The sequence below is a fragment of the Genypterus blacodes genome, unplaced genomic scaffold, assembly GCF_046128005.1.
Source record: "Genypterus blacodes isolate CSIRO-AG114 ecotype Tasmania unplaced genomic scaffold, CSIRO-AGI_Gbla_v1 ptg000111l_1, whole genome shotgun sequence".
Lineage (NCBI taxonomy): Eukaryota > Metazoa > Chordata > Actinopteri > Ophidiiformes > Ophidiidae > Genypterus > Genypterus blacodes.
The window spans coordinates 2229832-2244307 of NW_027466915.1; the positions used below are offsets into that span (position 1 = coordinate 2229832).

General features: G+C 41.3%; 1 protein-coding gene and 1 long non-coding RNA gene across 2 annotated transcripts; one reads left to right on the top strand and one right to left on the bottom strand.

Annotated features, from left to right (window-relative positions):
• Window positions 1-2286: 2286 nt before the first annotated feature.
• Window positions 2287-11364, bottom strand: LOC143009332 (14-3-3 protein epsilon). Its single transcript, XM_076161428.1, has 6 exons — window positions 11162-11364; window positions 6949-7151; window positions 6675-6781; window positions 6186-6392; window positions 5798-5934; window positions 2287-3925 (listed from the first exon to the last, which is right to left on the bottom strand). The coding sequence occupies exons 1-6, from the start codon at window positions 11226-11228 to the stop codon at window positions 3873-3875; spliced, it is 774 nt and encodes a 257-aa protein (XP_076017543.1). The 5' UTR covers window positions 11229-11364; the 3' UTR covers window positions 2287-3872.
• An 88-nt stretch (window positions 11365-11452) lies between these two features.
• LOC143009333 (uncharacterized) lies at window positions 11453-14462 on the top strand. The gene is made up of 3 exons (XR_012964683.1): window positions 11453-12250; window positions 12360-12483; window positions 12592-14462. It is a non-coding gene; the product is annotated as an uncharacterized LOC143009333 (long non-coding RNA).
• Window positions 14463-14476: the final 14 nt, after the last annotated feature.

Below are 14476 nucleotides of genomic sequence, written 5' to 3' on the forward strand. Positions count from 1 at the left end.
CTACCACTAAGAGCCTCATCCAGAGAGATTGAAGCAGGGCCATGTTGCTGCATTGGTCTCCCTGTTTATCAGTCCCACTTCCGTAGGGTGGACACTTCCCAGATCCTACAATGAGGCTAAACCTGTGCCATTCCAGGCTTCTCTGTTATATTTACCAATATTACCTGAATGTCAAGCTGTTCCTGGTTTGTTGTGTGTAGTAACCTTTTCGTTAAAGCCCATGTATATCCCAATTGAACAGCAAGAAAGTAGAATTATTAATCCTAAATGGGTAAATTGCAGCTCTCATGATCTTTGTATACTGTAGAGCTGGGGACCGGAAGAATGCCTCCCTTTGTCATCATCAGAAAGGAAAAGATTTACACAAGCACACAAATATGCACCAATCAGCTTTTTTTGGCCATTTCTGATTCTTTCAATTTCTTATTCCATTCTGTTCATTCCATTCACTCCATTACAGCACATTACTTCAGTTAATTGTAAATCATAATCTCATGCCAATTTTCCATTGTGTGTGTGTGTGTGTGTTTGCGTGTGTCGGTGTGTGTGTTACCTGCTCTTAGACAATTGCTGCTTTCTCGAGCCTTATTACCCCAAAATGAACTGAAACCCAAAACAAACTTGCTTGTCACATTATGTAGTAGAAGTTAACGTTAAAATTCAGCTTTTATGGTTTCAAATACATGTTTCCTTTTGACTTCACATCTTTGTCTATTATATTGAACACAAGCTTCGTGTTGTTCTGTACTGCATCAAACTCACAACTGAACATTTAATTCAGTGATGAGAACACCACACTGCTTGTCCTTGACTCAGCTGGACTGAGACATCGCGCAAGACTCCTTGCGCGATGTCTCCTGTTGAAAGCTGCTGCATCCTCGTCCTTGCTCTCCATCTCTCTTACCGGTGACCACGCCTGGGTCTGGTGTTGCAGGGATGAGGAGAGACCCATAGGTTGCTGCATTTTCTAATAACGGCCTTTTGAAAAATTGATTTTGTGGCAGTGAACCTGGTTATCTCCTCAAATCTAGAGGAATAGTTGACCACTAACAAGTAGTTTCAGCTGTTCAGCATTAATATATAAGCACTGAGTTTCTTCCAGGGTCCTTCCTTCAGGAAATCTACAGGTCAGTCGTGGTCCTACTGGATTAGTCCTCTCTTATTAGACAGGTATTTCAGTATTTAAGTAAAGGATGAGATCACTGAGTTGTTTGTTTATTCCTGGCCACCAACCAGATTCATTTAAAATCTTATTCACTAATTCATGAATTATGGGCCAACAAAAGGCTGAGCACATTTTCACATAATAACAAATGTCATTGGTCGATACAATTATGTCTAACCATTTAAAAGAAACAAATGACTAAATAGGTCTCTCGATCAAATAATCAACAGTTATACAATTAACATTCAATATACTGTATATGATGGTTCATGTTTGACGCAAAGCAATCCAGTCGTTTCTCATATTGTCCAACAGAGGGCAGTCACCACTCACAAAGGGGGGATAATCACACTCACAGCGTCTTTGCACATCAAGCAGGTCTATGACAGTTTATTTCATTAACATCACTCAGAGATCTTAATTAAGGGAAGGAGCAGTTTATTTGAAACAATGACTAAATGGAAATTGGTGACATATTAACGCACCCTGAATCAGTCTTGGTTCAGTGAAGAGTTCTGCCATGAGTTACAAGACTTGGGACTAGATTTTGTGTATTAATCTAATTTGTTAATCACCATCACCTTGAGGGCCTCTGTAATGTTAGTCTGATCTGTCAGCAGTTCCCTAAGCAAAGCCCTTTTATTATTATATTTCCCAATTAACAATTAAAAATGTGATTGACTGATGTTCACACATGTTCGTGTGTTTTCCTGAGTCCAGAGTGAGTTCAGTGTCATCATAGCTGCTGATTTCAATGCTAGATTGTGATGATGTCCACTGCTGGTGTGGAGGATGTGTGTCGATCCAGTCTGTGCTACCTTAGGAGTCTAAAACGATTTGATTTAATTCAATAATACAGCAGTAGCGGTGACATCATCACCCATTTCCCAAGGTTACTCAGCTGAACAAAGACTGATGTAGACAAAGACCTGTGGAAAGATGACTTAATACATCATGTTTAGCTCTGAAACTCAATCTTCCTGTTTGTAGTGTTAGCCTGTAAGCTTTAGCGCTATTGTATCCGATATTTAACTAAACTTCACACCAACACCGCCCTCTAGTGGTTTTACAAACAGCCTAAAAATCCGTTAAAATCAAAGCAAAACAATAAGTCGGGGATGTTAATTTAACTGTTTTTATTATTTGAACTTCAATGTTAATTCCATGCTGTTTCAGTAAGAATACAGATCGTAGTTGTGGCTATGGGGAGATATACAGTGGTACAATCAGATTCACGTTACACACAGTGAAGAGAGAAAAAACGAAGTGACTACGAAGAGAAAGAGAGGAAACCTCAAACAGTCGAGCTAAAAGATACAGCCGACCCCATTTCCCAGATTTTACCAATGCAAAGCTGCACCGCATTACAATCAAAGAGTGCTGAACATTTTCTCCTCCCCAACACGGGCATATACATACACACTTTGTCTGCTAAAAGCCATTACCTAATTATCTGCCATTAGCAAAAAGTGCTACAAGCTTGCAGCACAATAACTTGGTCCAAAACTGGACGTTAACATGTGAGAGGCAAAAAGGGACGGGGACGGGGACGGGGTGGGTGTATTAATTCTGCTGTATATCATTATAACAAACCTATTAATGGACTGAAAGAGCAGGCTGGATAACCGAGTACAGAGGGCACTTCTTTCTATGGTCATTTTTTCCAATGTGTCGCAAACCTTTCATCAACATTTCCCCCCCATTTGCAAGCTAAAAGTCCTCAAAACACTGAGCCACGCAACCGTGTGCCATCCTAGCCCCCATTACAGACGGGCTCATTCTGGCGCTTCAGACAAGATTTTTGCGTTAATCATTATCCTGGAATCACAGATACAAGTCACCATTTCCCTCAAAGATCAATAGAAACTGAAACTTTGAAAGCCCAGGCAGATTGGATTCTGGCCTTTCGTCTCAATCGTAATGAATTTGCGAGGAGAAATGTTCATGGCTGGGTGGGGTGCGTTTGTTCAATCGAAGCATCCTGCACCTGGTTAGACATTTCTTTTTTCCTTTCTACTTTAAAAGGAAGTCTTTGAGATTTGTTGAAACGTCAACAAAACGGTGGATGGATTTCTTTCCCCTAATATTTTCAGAAAAACAGCATTTTTTCATCTGTGACTTAACCGTAAATACAAAAGCCTCCAATCACAAAATTGATGATTATACAGTACGACGGGCGACGGACCGGGGGCTAGGACAGTCGTTGACGTGCGTGCCCCGAGGAGGACGTTTAGCATCAAAGTGTGGTTTTTAAATAAAACTCTTTCGTATGTGTGTGTTACACAGACAGGCAAGCATAGTTGGCAACAAATAATACAACAAAGTAAAGCTTAACAAACAAATCAGTATGAGAAGACGGGGGGGTGGGGGGCAGGATTGCAAAATGGAGTAATCAAAAAAGGGGAAATGCTTCAGACAGGGGCAATTATTCATTTTATTTTTTTCAATCTTGGCAGGGGGAAAAAAAAAGAGAGGAAAGCATCAGAAAGGGAAACCCGAGGGAGCCACACGAGTAGAAAGAGTGATAGAGCTACTGTATGATGAGAGGGAGGGAGGGGGGGGGGGGGGGGGGGGGGGGCAGAGAGTGGGGGGGGCTGCAGTATAAACCCAGCAGAGAGCTAACCAGGGGGCATTGGAGCTAGTGCTGGGAAGAGAAAAAGAAAGGAAGGAAGGAAAAGGAGGATGAGGGATTAATCTTATTTCCATCTCACTGGGCCTCGTCTTCTGCGTCTTGCAGTGCCTCTTTGTTCTGTTCTTCACCTGAAGAGGGAAGAGAGAGGGGAGAAACACAGAGTCATGTAAGGTCTGGTTGCGTTCAGAATAACCATAGCCTGAAAACTTTCTATTTCATATTAACATTTATTCACTGTAGTTATGGTCCAGTTTTAGCTCAGATTATGGTTTACATGGATTACAGGTAGACAGAATGGATTGTAAACATTAGTCATCTTGTCCCGTCATCTGAAAGTGCAACGTTGGCGCCGTGTGGTTGTGTTTGTAGTCGGGGAGCTGGTGGAGCACAAGCTGTTGTCGGGACGAGCGAGTGAAACGTGGAACAATGGCCGACGGTGGGATCAGCATGAAAAAGAGACTTTTGTCCGAGGACGGGAAGCGAACGGGAGGAACGTGACCGGGCGAGGGCTAAAATTAGACAGAACCTGAGACAAGCTGTCAGTCGGCAGAGGAAACTGCGATCGCGCCGCAAAACACAAACAGATGGTGAATTGGCTCCGTTTCTGCTCGACGACGAAGCAATAAAGCTGTGCCTCCAAACTCAGTTGTTGTAATTACAGTGTTTGATTTTGCTGTAGTTGTGTAGTGTAAGTATATCGTGGTGGGTTTCCTTCTCTTGCTATATGTTTTTAAAGTGAGCTTAGTTTATGTCCCGCTTATTATCCCATCCTCAACTACAAAACAAATGAGGTAGTAAATAGGCTGCTGTTTTTGACTTTGACCAGATACAAATTAAACCGTCCCAGATGCCGGGAACTCTGTCTATGGATCGACTGCATATGTAATAAAAAACAAAGTCTGTGGCCTCAGCAAGATGGCACATATTCACATGTCACCTGTTGAATGTTTAGAGGTTCATTATAGAGGGATGGACGTGGAAAACATCTGAGGTGACAGCTGAGTTCTTGTTAAACTTGTTTACATATAAATATAAGAGATCATATATGAGGCGTGCTTCAGTTCTTTCCCTTTTAGAAATCCCTGGCTCGGCACAGAAATGGAGAAGTTGTTACAAAAAGTCCTGGACTCGTTTTCTAGGGGAGGGGCGGGGGGGTAAAATACCTTCTCCCTCGCGGTTGCTTAGAAAGGTTTCCATAGAAATGGCACAGCCATTTCTATAATGCTGAATTAGGAGACCCACATAACAAAGGGCTGCGAATCCATCAGGATTAAAATAGAAAGCGTAACAGCTAACCACCGTGAGGAGCCGGAGGAGCATCCTTACATGAGAAACAACCGCACTATCTAATACATACAGAGCCTTTCTTCCTCTGGAAAGCTCATCTGTGGAGATTTCAGACGCCTGTCCATGGTGACTTTGTATTAATAGCACTACAAAGAGGTGACAAATGCTAGAAACGTTCTCCATACAACTACATATGGAGAGCCTCCACTCTATACAAAATCAAGGAAAGTGATTACTTAACCTGAATTATACACATTTCCTGCCTATTCTCAGAGTCTCTGCGGTGGATTTGTTCTTTCTGAACAAACAAACGGCAACGTCTTCTCCCACAATTGGACATTAACCATTGTCACCTTATCCGTTATTCATTTGTCCGGGAATTCATCTCCTTTCACATGGAAGTAAATCATCTGCATCGTGGGAAGATGGGAGCCAGTTGTTGATTTGATTGGGTTCAATGGGTGACCACAGACAGACACGCAAACTAATATACGCCTGGGCACACCGGGCAATTTATCATTTCCAATTTACCTAACCTGCCTGAGTTTGGACTTTGAGCTGATGTGCAGCGGGTGGCAAGATTACAGACTGTAAAACAAGTGATGAGATTGACAATAATGAAAATATCAGCCAGTGTCACACAGTAGAGAGAGAGTGGAGAGCGGCAATAACCAGTGATGAAGAAAAATATATAAAAGGAAGGACTAGCTCACCATCCCCCTGCACATCTGAGGTCCATAATGTCAAATTGTCACGTAGCAACTGCAAGATCAGTGTCGAGTCCTTGTAGCTTTCTTCATTCAGTGTGTCCAGCTCTGCAATGGCCTCATCAAATGCAGACTTTGCCAACCTGTTAAGAGTCACACACACACACACGCACACACACAGAGTTGTTATTTTTGGATACAGCTCTGACAAAACATCAGTGGAGGAGCAGCATAAAATGAATAAGCAATATGTTGTATTGTAAAACGGAGATTATTATTTGGGGCGCAGCCCTAAAATATAATATTAGACATAAAATATTCTTAGCATGTATCAATCAAAGAATTGTAAATGATCCCTTTAACAGGACCCAAAACAAATCATTGTCGGACTCACCTGCAAGCGCGGTCTGGTGAGTTAAGGATTTCGTAATAGAAGACCGAAAAGTTGAGGGCCAGTCCCAGGCGGATAGGGTGTGTTGACGGGAGTTCGGTCATGGCGATATCGCTGGCAGCTTTGTAAGCCACCAAACTATTCTCTGCTGCCTCCTTCCGGTCGTTGCCAGTGGCGAACTCCGCCTTGTACCTGTGGTAATCTCCCTTCCTAAAAAGAGAGACGAAAACTGCCGTCAGGAGCTGAACCAAGCAGATAAGAGAGAAACCAAAACAACAAAAATACAATACAGGGAGGGGCGGGGCTTATTTGCCCGAGTCAAATTTAAGGAAAGTATTGCACTTGAAAGTATTAAGTGAAATGGAAAATAACATCACAAGAAACTATCTAATTAAAGCTAAAACCATGTAATCTGCATTCTGATCAGGTGAGGGAAACCCATTCTTCTATATGTACCAACATCAACGGAGCAAAACACTCCTCCCCACGTACATTTTGTAGTAGAAAACTTTAGATTCTCCCGTGGTTGCAGACGGGATGAGGTGCTTGTCCAGGACATCCAGGATTTCGTCGCAGATATTTTTCAACTCTGTTTCAACCTGAAGAACAAACGCACACAAACATCATCAACCTTGAACAGGGGGAAAAGGCGAGAGAGAGAGATAGAAGGAAGGTTGTATTATTATTACTATTGTTGTTAAACTTTATACAGAGACCCTGTACATGTGCAGTAACTCAAAAATGTAAGTTATTTGAACAGACTCACCGTTGTCCTGTAATCCCGGATCAGTGTGATTAGTTTTTCGTCACCACTCTTGCTCTCTTCCTTCTGTTCCAGGCTGCTGATTATCCTCCAGGAGGCTCTTCTGGCTCCGATCACGTTCTTGTACGCTACTGAGAGCAGGTTCCTCTCCTCCACGAGCAGCTCCACATCCATACTGGCCACCTTCTTCATCGACTTCACCATTTCTGATAAGAAAAAAAGGAGGAGGTGTCATTAAGCAATAAGGGCTTTCTCGGATTCCTTGCCACAAGGAGGAGTGTCAAGAAAGAAGGAAACCCTTTGGAACATCTTGAATTCACCGTATCGCATCATCAATATTCTGCATGAATGACATGCAAACAATGCTTTGATTACATCTCCTCCAGGTTGTTTTTGCCCCATAGAACCTGGGTAGTGACTCTTTATCTTACAGGGGACCAATGTTGTGCATTTCATAAAATACAAATTAAGACATGGCAGATTTATTGTTAAGATCAAACGATTTTCTGGGAAGTGCAATTATTACAAAACACACAAGGTCCCCCAGTTAATACTAGTCCTGTATGAATAGGATGGCAACCAGTAATAGGCGACACGTTTGATACTACATACGGCTACAAACAGTGTTTTCACATTGACAGGGTAATCATTCAGACAGCGCATACAGAACAGAGCTCGGGACAAAGGTTACTACAATTTTATTTTATTTACATGGCCTCTGAATATGGCAAACAGAAATAATTCAATTGGGTGACACATGCAACTGTACTGTCTTTCACGTGAAGAAATGTGGCCCATTTTATGACTTTATTATGGTGGAGGAGGAGAAAAATGATTCATGGGGAATGGTTGAAGTTCATCCGCCTCCAAACGCTTTGGGTAACAGTGCCAACCGCTTAAGAGAACAATCATTAAATCACCTAGGACACCAAACAGAGCTGAGCCACCGCTGGTCACTCTCGAGGTAACAGCGTGGCTGACCTTCAGTATTCTCTGGATCGGACGGGAGCTGCATTTTTTTTTATTAATTCATAGGAAAGGTTGCATTTGTACTTACACCAAGTGAATAACTATTGCCAAGTAAACCAAAGTGACACTATGATTAGCTCAGGTGTTGCTCTGGTGTAACCTCAGGATAAAAATAGCCGGGAACCCTAAAGACTGCAGTATACTTCATCCGACACACCAGTTGGGGAAGTGGAAAGCCCCTTTCCACCGCCTAATTCGCTTGCGACATACATGTGTGACTCAGCCCTGCAGCTCTGGTGGGCATACAAATTTCACTAAGCAATTGGCTGCGTGTGAAGAGGTGTGAAATTTAGTAAGGGTTGTATTCCTTTCTCAAGTTGTCTTTTTAATTCTCCACATTCTGTCCACGCTGCGAAGAGAAGTGAAACTGTGCTCTCTATCTCTCTCTCTAAATAATTGCATTGAGATTTCAAAGACACACAGGCATTAAGGAAAGATGCGACATGTGTGTCAGACGAACCATACTGGCTGGTTGTAAACCCATGCGCAAGGGAATGTGGACAATGACCTCACTTCCATTCAACTACTTCATGGGATTTTTGACATATTGCATCGAAAATGGTGGAAGAAAATTATTTTTTATTTTTAATCGCAGGCAAATCATTTAGCACTCTCTAGAGGTAGATACATTTTTGGTAAATTGAAACATTTACTGAATAAAAAAGGTCCATGCAAATGAATGAGGTCATTTGATATCCAAGTTGCCTCTGAGTTAGACACATTTCTGAATCTGTATTAATGGTTATATTTATATATATATATATATATATATATATATCATGGTTAGTACACCAAATATTGTTCAGTGGGTTTTCTGACATGGCGCCCTCCTTCAATTATGATGATCAATAGGAAATCAATGGGATGCTGTGAAAAGGTGTTAACGTATCACATTTACTAAACACGTCTTCTGTTTCAGACGTTAAAGGTTAGCGTGTGATTGAGTGTGCTCAACATAAGCTCCACTCTGCTGTGAGCTGAAGACAGCATGTGAAGCAACATGTGGTTTTCATGCATTGGCTTGGAAGTGAAATCCAGCTTCTGCGCGTCCATAACCAGGGTATTTTTATTATTTAACTATTTAAATCACAATTTCTGCTCCATTTCACTGCCACACCAGACATATGGTGGGCCACCAAAATAAAAGCTATTTGCTATCTAATAATACATTAAACATACACATAATATATAAAATAATGCATCTAGTAAAATAAAAATCATATTATGCAGTTTTAACTATTATATACAATTATTATAATCATAGTATCGTAATGAGAAGAAAAATTTATATCAGTGATCAATATACCCAGTTTATTGATAGGCCACACATAGGGACAAAAATTTACATTATAACCAATCAGTCATAACTCATTTATCTAATTGGCAGACAAGATTGGGCAGCCTTTTTTAATTGGGTCAAACCAAACTGAAAGGTCAGAAATACGTTGGGATATTGCTTTTATATCATTTAATACTTTGTTACATTAAAAGACAACACACACAATGGGATGACAACTCAACCCCACTGCCTGTCTCGTGATGTAAAGCTCCATTTCTGTCGGGAATGGACAAGTTCATATTCTCAGGTCAACATCAGGGCCAGAAAATTGATAGCTATCAAATTCTAACGACATCAATTTTAACTATCGCCACCCCGGCGGTGCTTTATCATCACCATTCATTCACACTGATTCATTAAAACTATGAGTTGACTTATAACTATGTATTACAGTACTTTGCCCCCCCTGTGAAGCTTTGCATTTTTTGGTGCAAAAATGGCAAATATAGGGGCAACTTATGCCTGTGCACACACTGATTTCTGACACTTAACAGCATAAAACACGTCCATGCACTTAAGACGTGCAAGTTTAGGCCTGATGCTTTCATGCAACCACCATCTCTGCATCCACTCACCCTAGCCTCAGCTGGATGGAGCTTCCCACAGCATGCAACAACACTTGATTACCAGATAACCAGATGTATGACACACACACACCATTCTGAACATATAGTGTTTGTAAAACAAGTTCAGACAAGAGGAGATGGGAACTATTTAAAGTGAACATGCAAAGCCTACATGTATACATCCAAACAACATATTGTATGCTTGTTATGGCATTTTGAGACTTCAATCAGTAGTTTTTGACGTATAATTAAGTGACTGAATCTGAAAAAAATGTTCAAACATTTGCCTTTACATACAATAGAAAACTACATAATCTCCATGTATCTCTACTAAATCAATCAACTTCATATCCATTTATATGGATATTTACTAATACTAAACAGCCAATTCAACCTAACTTGGGCAATCTTCCGCTTCCAAAGGGAAAGTTGGCTGAAGCTGAAACTTATTGTCGGCTTTGTTATTTATCAGCCAATTGCAAAAGTAGCAACACACCCTGCCCCGCCCATCACTGCAGCGCCATTAATGCTATACCTAACAAACACGACGCATGGAGACACGGTAGCCGTTCGGACATAGCAGGAACGGCATGACGGGGGGGACGCTGCTATGTCCACGGTTATGTCTTATACCACTCACACAGTTCTGTCAATAAAATGCAAGTTGTTGGTACATAAATACATAAGCCGTTTGAGGTAGAGAATCTCCTTTCCAATGCGACATACACCCCAATATGAAGCTAATTTCAACGTTTAGCGGCGCTGGCTTGTACGGTCTTCCTAATCGGAACACTCGGGTGCAGTCGATGGCAGTCTGTGGGGATTCGGGCTTGTATTGTGGATGTGCCGTTTCAATCAACTGTTCTATGTTTGTCCGGTGCTTCTGTAGAGCCACACAACTTTAAGTCGCATTTTACGACGTGTGGTGATTTTGCTCGTAACAAGGTCGTTTAATCGATGTCTGGATAGCTAGCTGGGTTAGCTATTTAGATAGCTACGCGGCTAACATTAGCAGGCCATCAGCTCCCCCCGCCTTGTTTTAGCCAGAGCAGGGCACCAGACACCGCATGGTTTTCGGTAAAGCAAAGCGCTTAATTGTTACGATAACACACAAATTAACGTTATGGATGTTAAAAATATGGAGGAAAACACCGCCGTTTCTCTCCTTTCACCATTGAAATTGATCGGAAATGCCTCACCTACGTCCCAAACCCACCCCCCTGCGCAGGGAGCCTGAGAGGAGCCAGACATTATGCAAAGAAAGATATATCCCGAATCTTACCGTCGTATCTCTCCGCTTGTTCGGCGAGTTTTGCTTGGTATACGGCGTTATCTCTATTATCGCCCATGGTTACCGACGCTGTTAGTAGGGTCCCGGTGGAAAGGCAGGTTTGGTGGCTGCTCGGTGACTTGCTTTCGGTGGCTCAGAAACTGTAACCGAAGAGAAACCGGTACGGTAGCAGAGGCGTAAAGATGGCGTGGATATTGCATCCGGGAATCAGATCTTTTCTTCGTAGGTGAGTCGAGGGCTGGTTCATGAATATTCATAAGGCGTGACCCAGAATACCACTTCGTGATTGGCTGTTCAGAGGTGCGGTCTAAGTGCAAGCCAGGCTCATGAATATTCATTACAACGATCTGAAGACGATCAGTGATTGGACAAAAGAAGAAAAGTGGGTGGGACCGCGCTGCGACTTTTCACTGTCGTCAAGATGACTAACAGTTTGAGAGACATGCAGAAAAAACGAGGATGGGCCAAATAACTTGACACCATTACCCAGAGGTAAAACATTTACTTTCTGTGAAAAGAAGTGTCAAGCCGGATACTTAACTTAGCTACATGGAATAAGGTAGCTACTACACCAAACAAGGAATTCTGCACTTTTTACTGCCTTTTTTTGCATTTTGGAACAGAGATGATAACGTTTCACCTTCATGTTTCATTGCACCTGTTGCTGTTGGTGGCTCCTTTATATATATCACCTCAAAACACAAGCCAGTAAGATTTAAAAAAAAACAGCAACTAAAGACATGTATACATATGAAAGAAGTGTGTATATACAATATAACAAGGTTATAATGTATAATATTAGCCATAATGATTTCAAACCTCTGAAAAAAATGTAACTGGGTTTTGAAAAGAGGAGTGAAGCAGGAGAACGTGCCAGCACCTCTAACACAGTCAGCTCAACAAACAAGACTGTAGCTGATACAAAAAAGAAATGGTCAGACCTCAAGGTGGAGACAGAGAAAAGAAACTGTACACCATCATCAGTGTCATTGGTGGAGGAAAAGAGCTTTTGCCATTTGATTTGCAGGTATTCTTAGAGAGACAAGTTTGAGTGTACAGTCATGGCTGCAGATAAATCAGGTAAAGTCTCTTTGTATTTGACGTGGTGTGTGGTAAAATGTCACCTACAGTACATAATCTTTCCAGTTACATTTTTATTGAATCCAAAATGCACAAATCTCTCTTGCAGATTTGATGATGGGTGCAAACGGCGGTGAGAGGATGGAAATCTAGGTCCAACGCGCATCACGGCCTCTGGTGGCCGAGTACTGGCTGATACAGTTACCACTGCAAAGAGACACAATGCAAGCAATGTACAGTAATTTGTATTCATTGAAACCATCAAGTGAAATACACATATTTTTCAAACTAGGTCTGCTTGTTGGTTTCCTCTTTAAATATGCTGCATTACTTCTTCCCAGATGGTTGTCTTTTTCCCTCATGTGGGGGTCCTGGATCATTGTCCGGATCCCAGGCAGGAGAGGGACATCCTTTAAGGAGGGCCACATTGTGTAGGACAGCGGCAGCCATCACTATCCAGGTCACATTTTAACGGGGTGATAGAGGAGCCTCCCACCAGATGCATCCAAGCATTTAAGTAGGCCAATGGTGCGCTCAGTTCTCCTCTGCGCTCTGGGGGTTTATGTGTGGGGTGAGCAGCCAGCACCTGAGGGTGTAACCACTGTCACCTGAATGTTAAATGTAATATTAGATCACTGACAAATCACAGGTTTGCTTCTTTTTATAATGAGCTAAATATTATCTTACCAGGTAGCCCCAGCCTCCAGCCTGTTCCAAACACAGCTTTGTCACAATATAATAGAATCACGAGTCAAGCCAGGTCATTGTGTGAATACATTTTGTGAGCAAAATATTTGCATTACATATAATTTGAACATTTACAGAATGATGGCGTTTCCTCATCTTGAACACAAATTCATTCTTCGCTTGTTGCCCTTATTACAGTATGAGTTCAGGCAATAGCTCTGATTACATTTTAGGAACAGGACTGCAAATTGTATTTTGATGTTGGCCTGTTCTGCCACAGTGGAAAGAAACTTCATGTATCTGGGTGACATTTGAAGATAAACAGCCAAAACAGCAGGCATCAGTGAACTCAAGGGGGGCTGTGATGTCTAAGATTTTTAGATTATAATTAATTAATAGATTTCTTTAATTGGCTTGCCAATGACGTGTACAGCACAGCACATTTGCATGAATTGTAATTTTCAAATAGAGCTCCGTCGGCTAGTTCTCTCTTGAAAGAGCCGGTTGCCAGAAATGCGAATGTGTGAGGACTTGAATTAGAACAGGTATGAAGTTATTATGCTTTGATGCTCTTTGCCAATGAACTCTATACACAGTTCTAAGACCACAGCTCTTAGAAATTTAAACAATATTCTTCATTGGCATTAGACAGAAAGTCCCTAAAAATACTTATACTTGCCTCAAATACTTGCCTCTGACAAGTGTGATGCAAAGCTGTTGATTAACAGACACTTAACTCTTGAAACTATGATAGCTGAGATGCAGGAAAGTGTGTTTTCCAGCATTTCAGCAGCTCTGTGCATTCCACTACAGAATATAAAAGAGACTAAGCCATTGTCTCCAATCTACAAAATGTGTGCAAGCATGGGTCAGAGTTTACCCACAGGTGCACGCATTCTCAAGTCAAGTTTGTGTTTATAAATCGTTTGTGTAGAAAGTGGAGTAAGTAAGTTTTGCACATGCACAAGTTACAAACAAGTAGACCTTTGAATAGACCCTAATAGATCCTGTGCTTAACACATACGAAAAAATGCATAATGTTTTAAGCTTACTAAGATGTAAGTTCACCGTTGTTTTTTCCTCCAAAATGTCACAACTCCCACAAAACAATGTAAACAGCTAAGTTCAGATGTTAATGACTTCAAAAACAGGAGCTAACATTACATTTGAAGTGAACTGGATGATGACATCGCTGTTTGGACACTTAGGGCCTAGGCTAGGACAAAACCTGGCCCACATTAGCGTCTCGTTTATTCTATTTTGGAAAGTAATTTTGTAATTTTTACTGTGTATATTTTAATTGCATGTGTTTCATGGTATATGATGCATTCAACTGTCAAATTAATCATCACACTGCAATCATTTCTTCAGTTGCCATGTGTCATTTAAGGTGGAAAAGCCACAAAACCAACAAAAAATAATTTGAAAAGGTTGATTTGCTATATTTATTGGCATGTACAGCACTTACTACTACTTACTTTATTACCAAGTTGGGCTTTATCAGCTTGTTGTTTGCTGGATAAATCTGCCACATGTTAG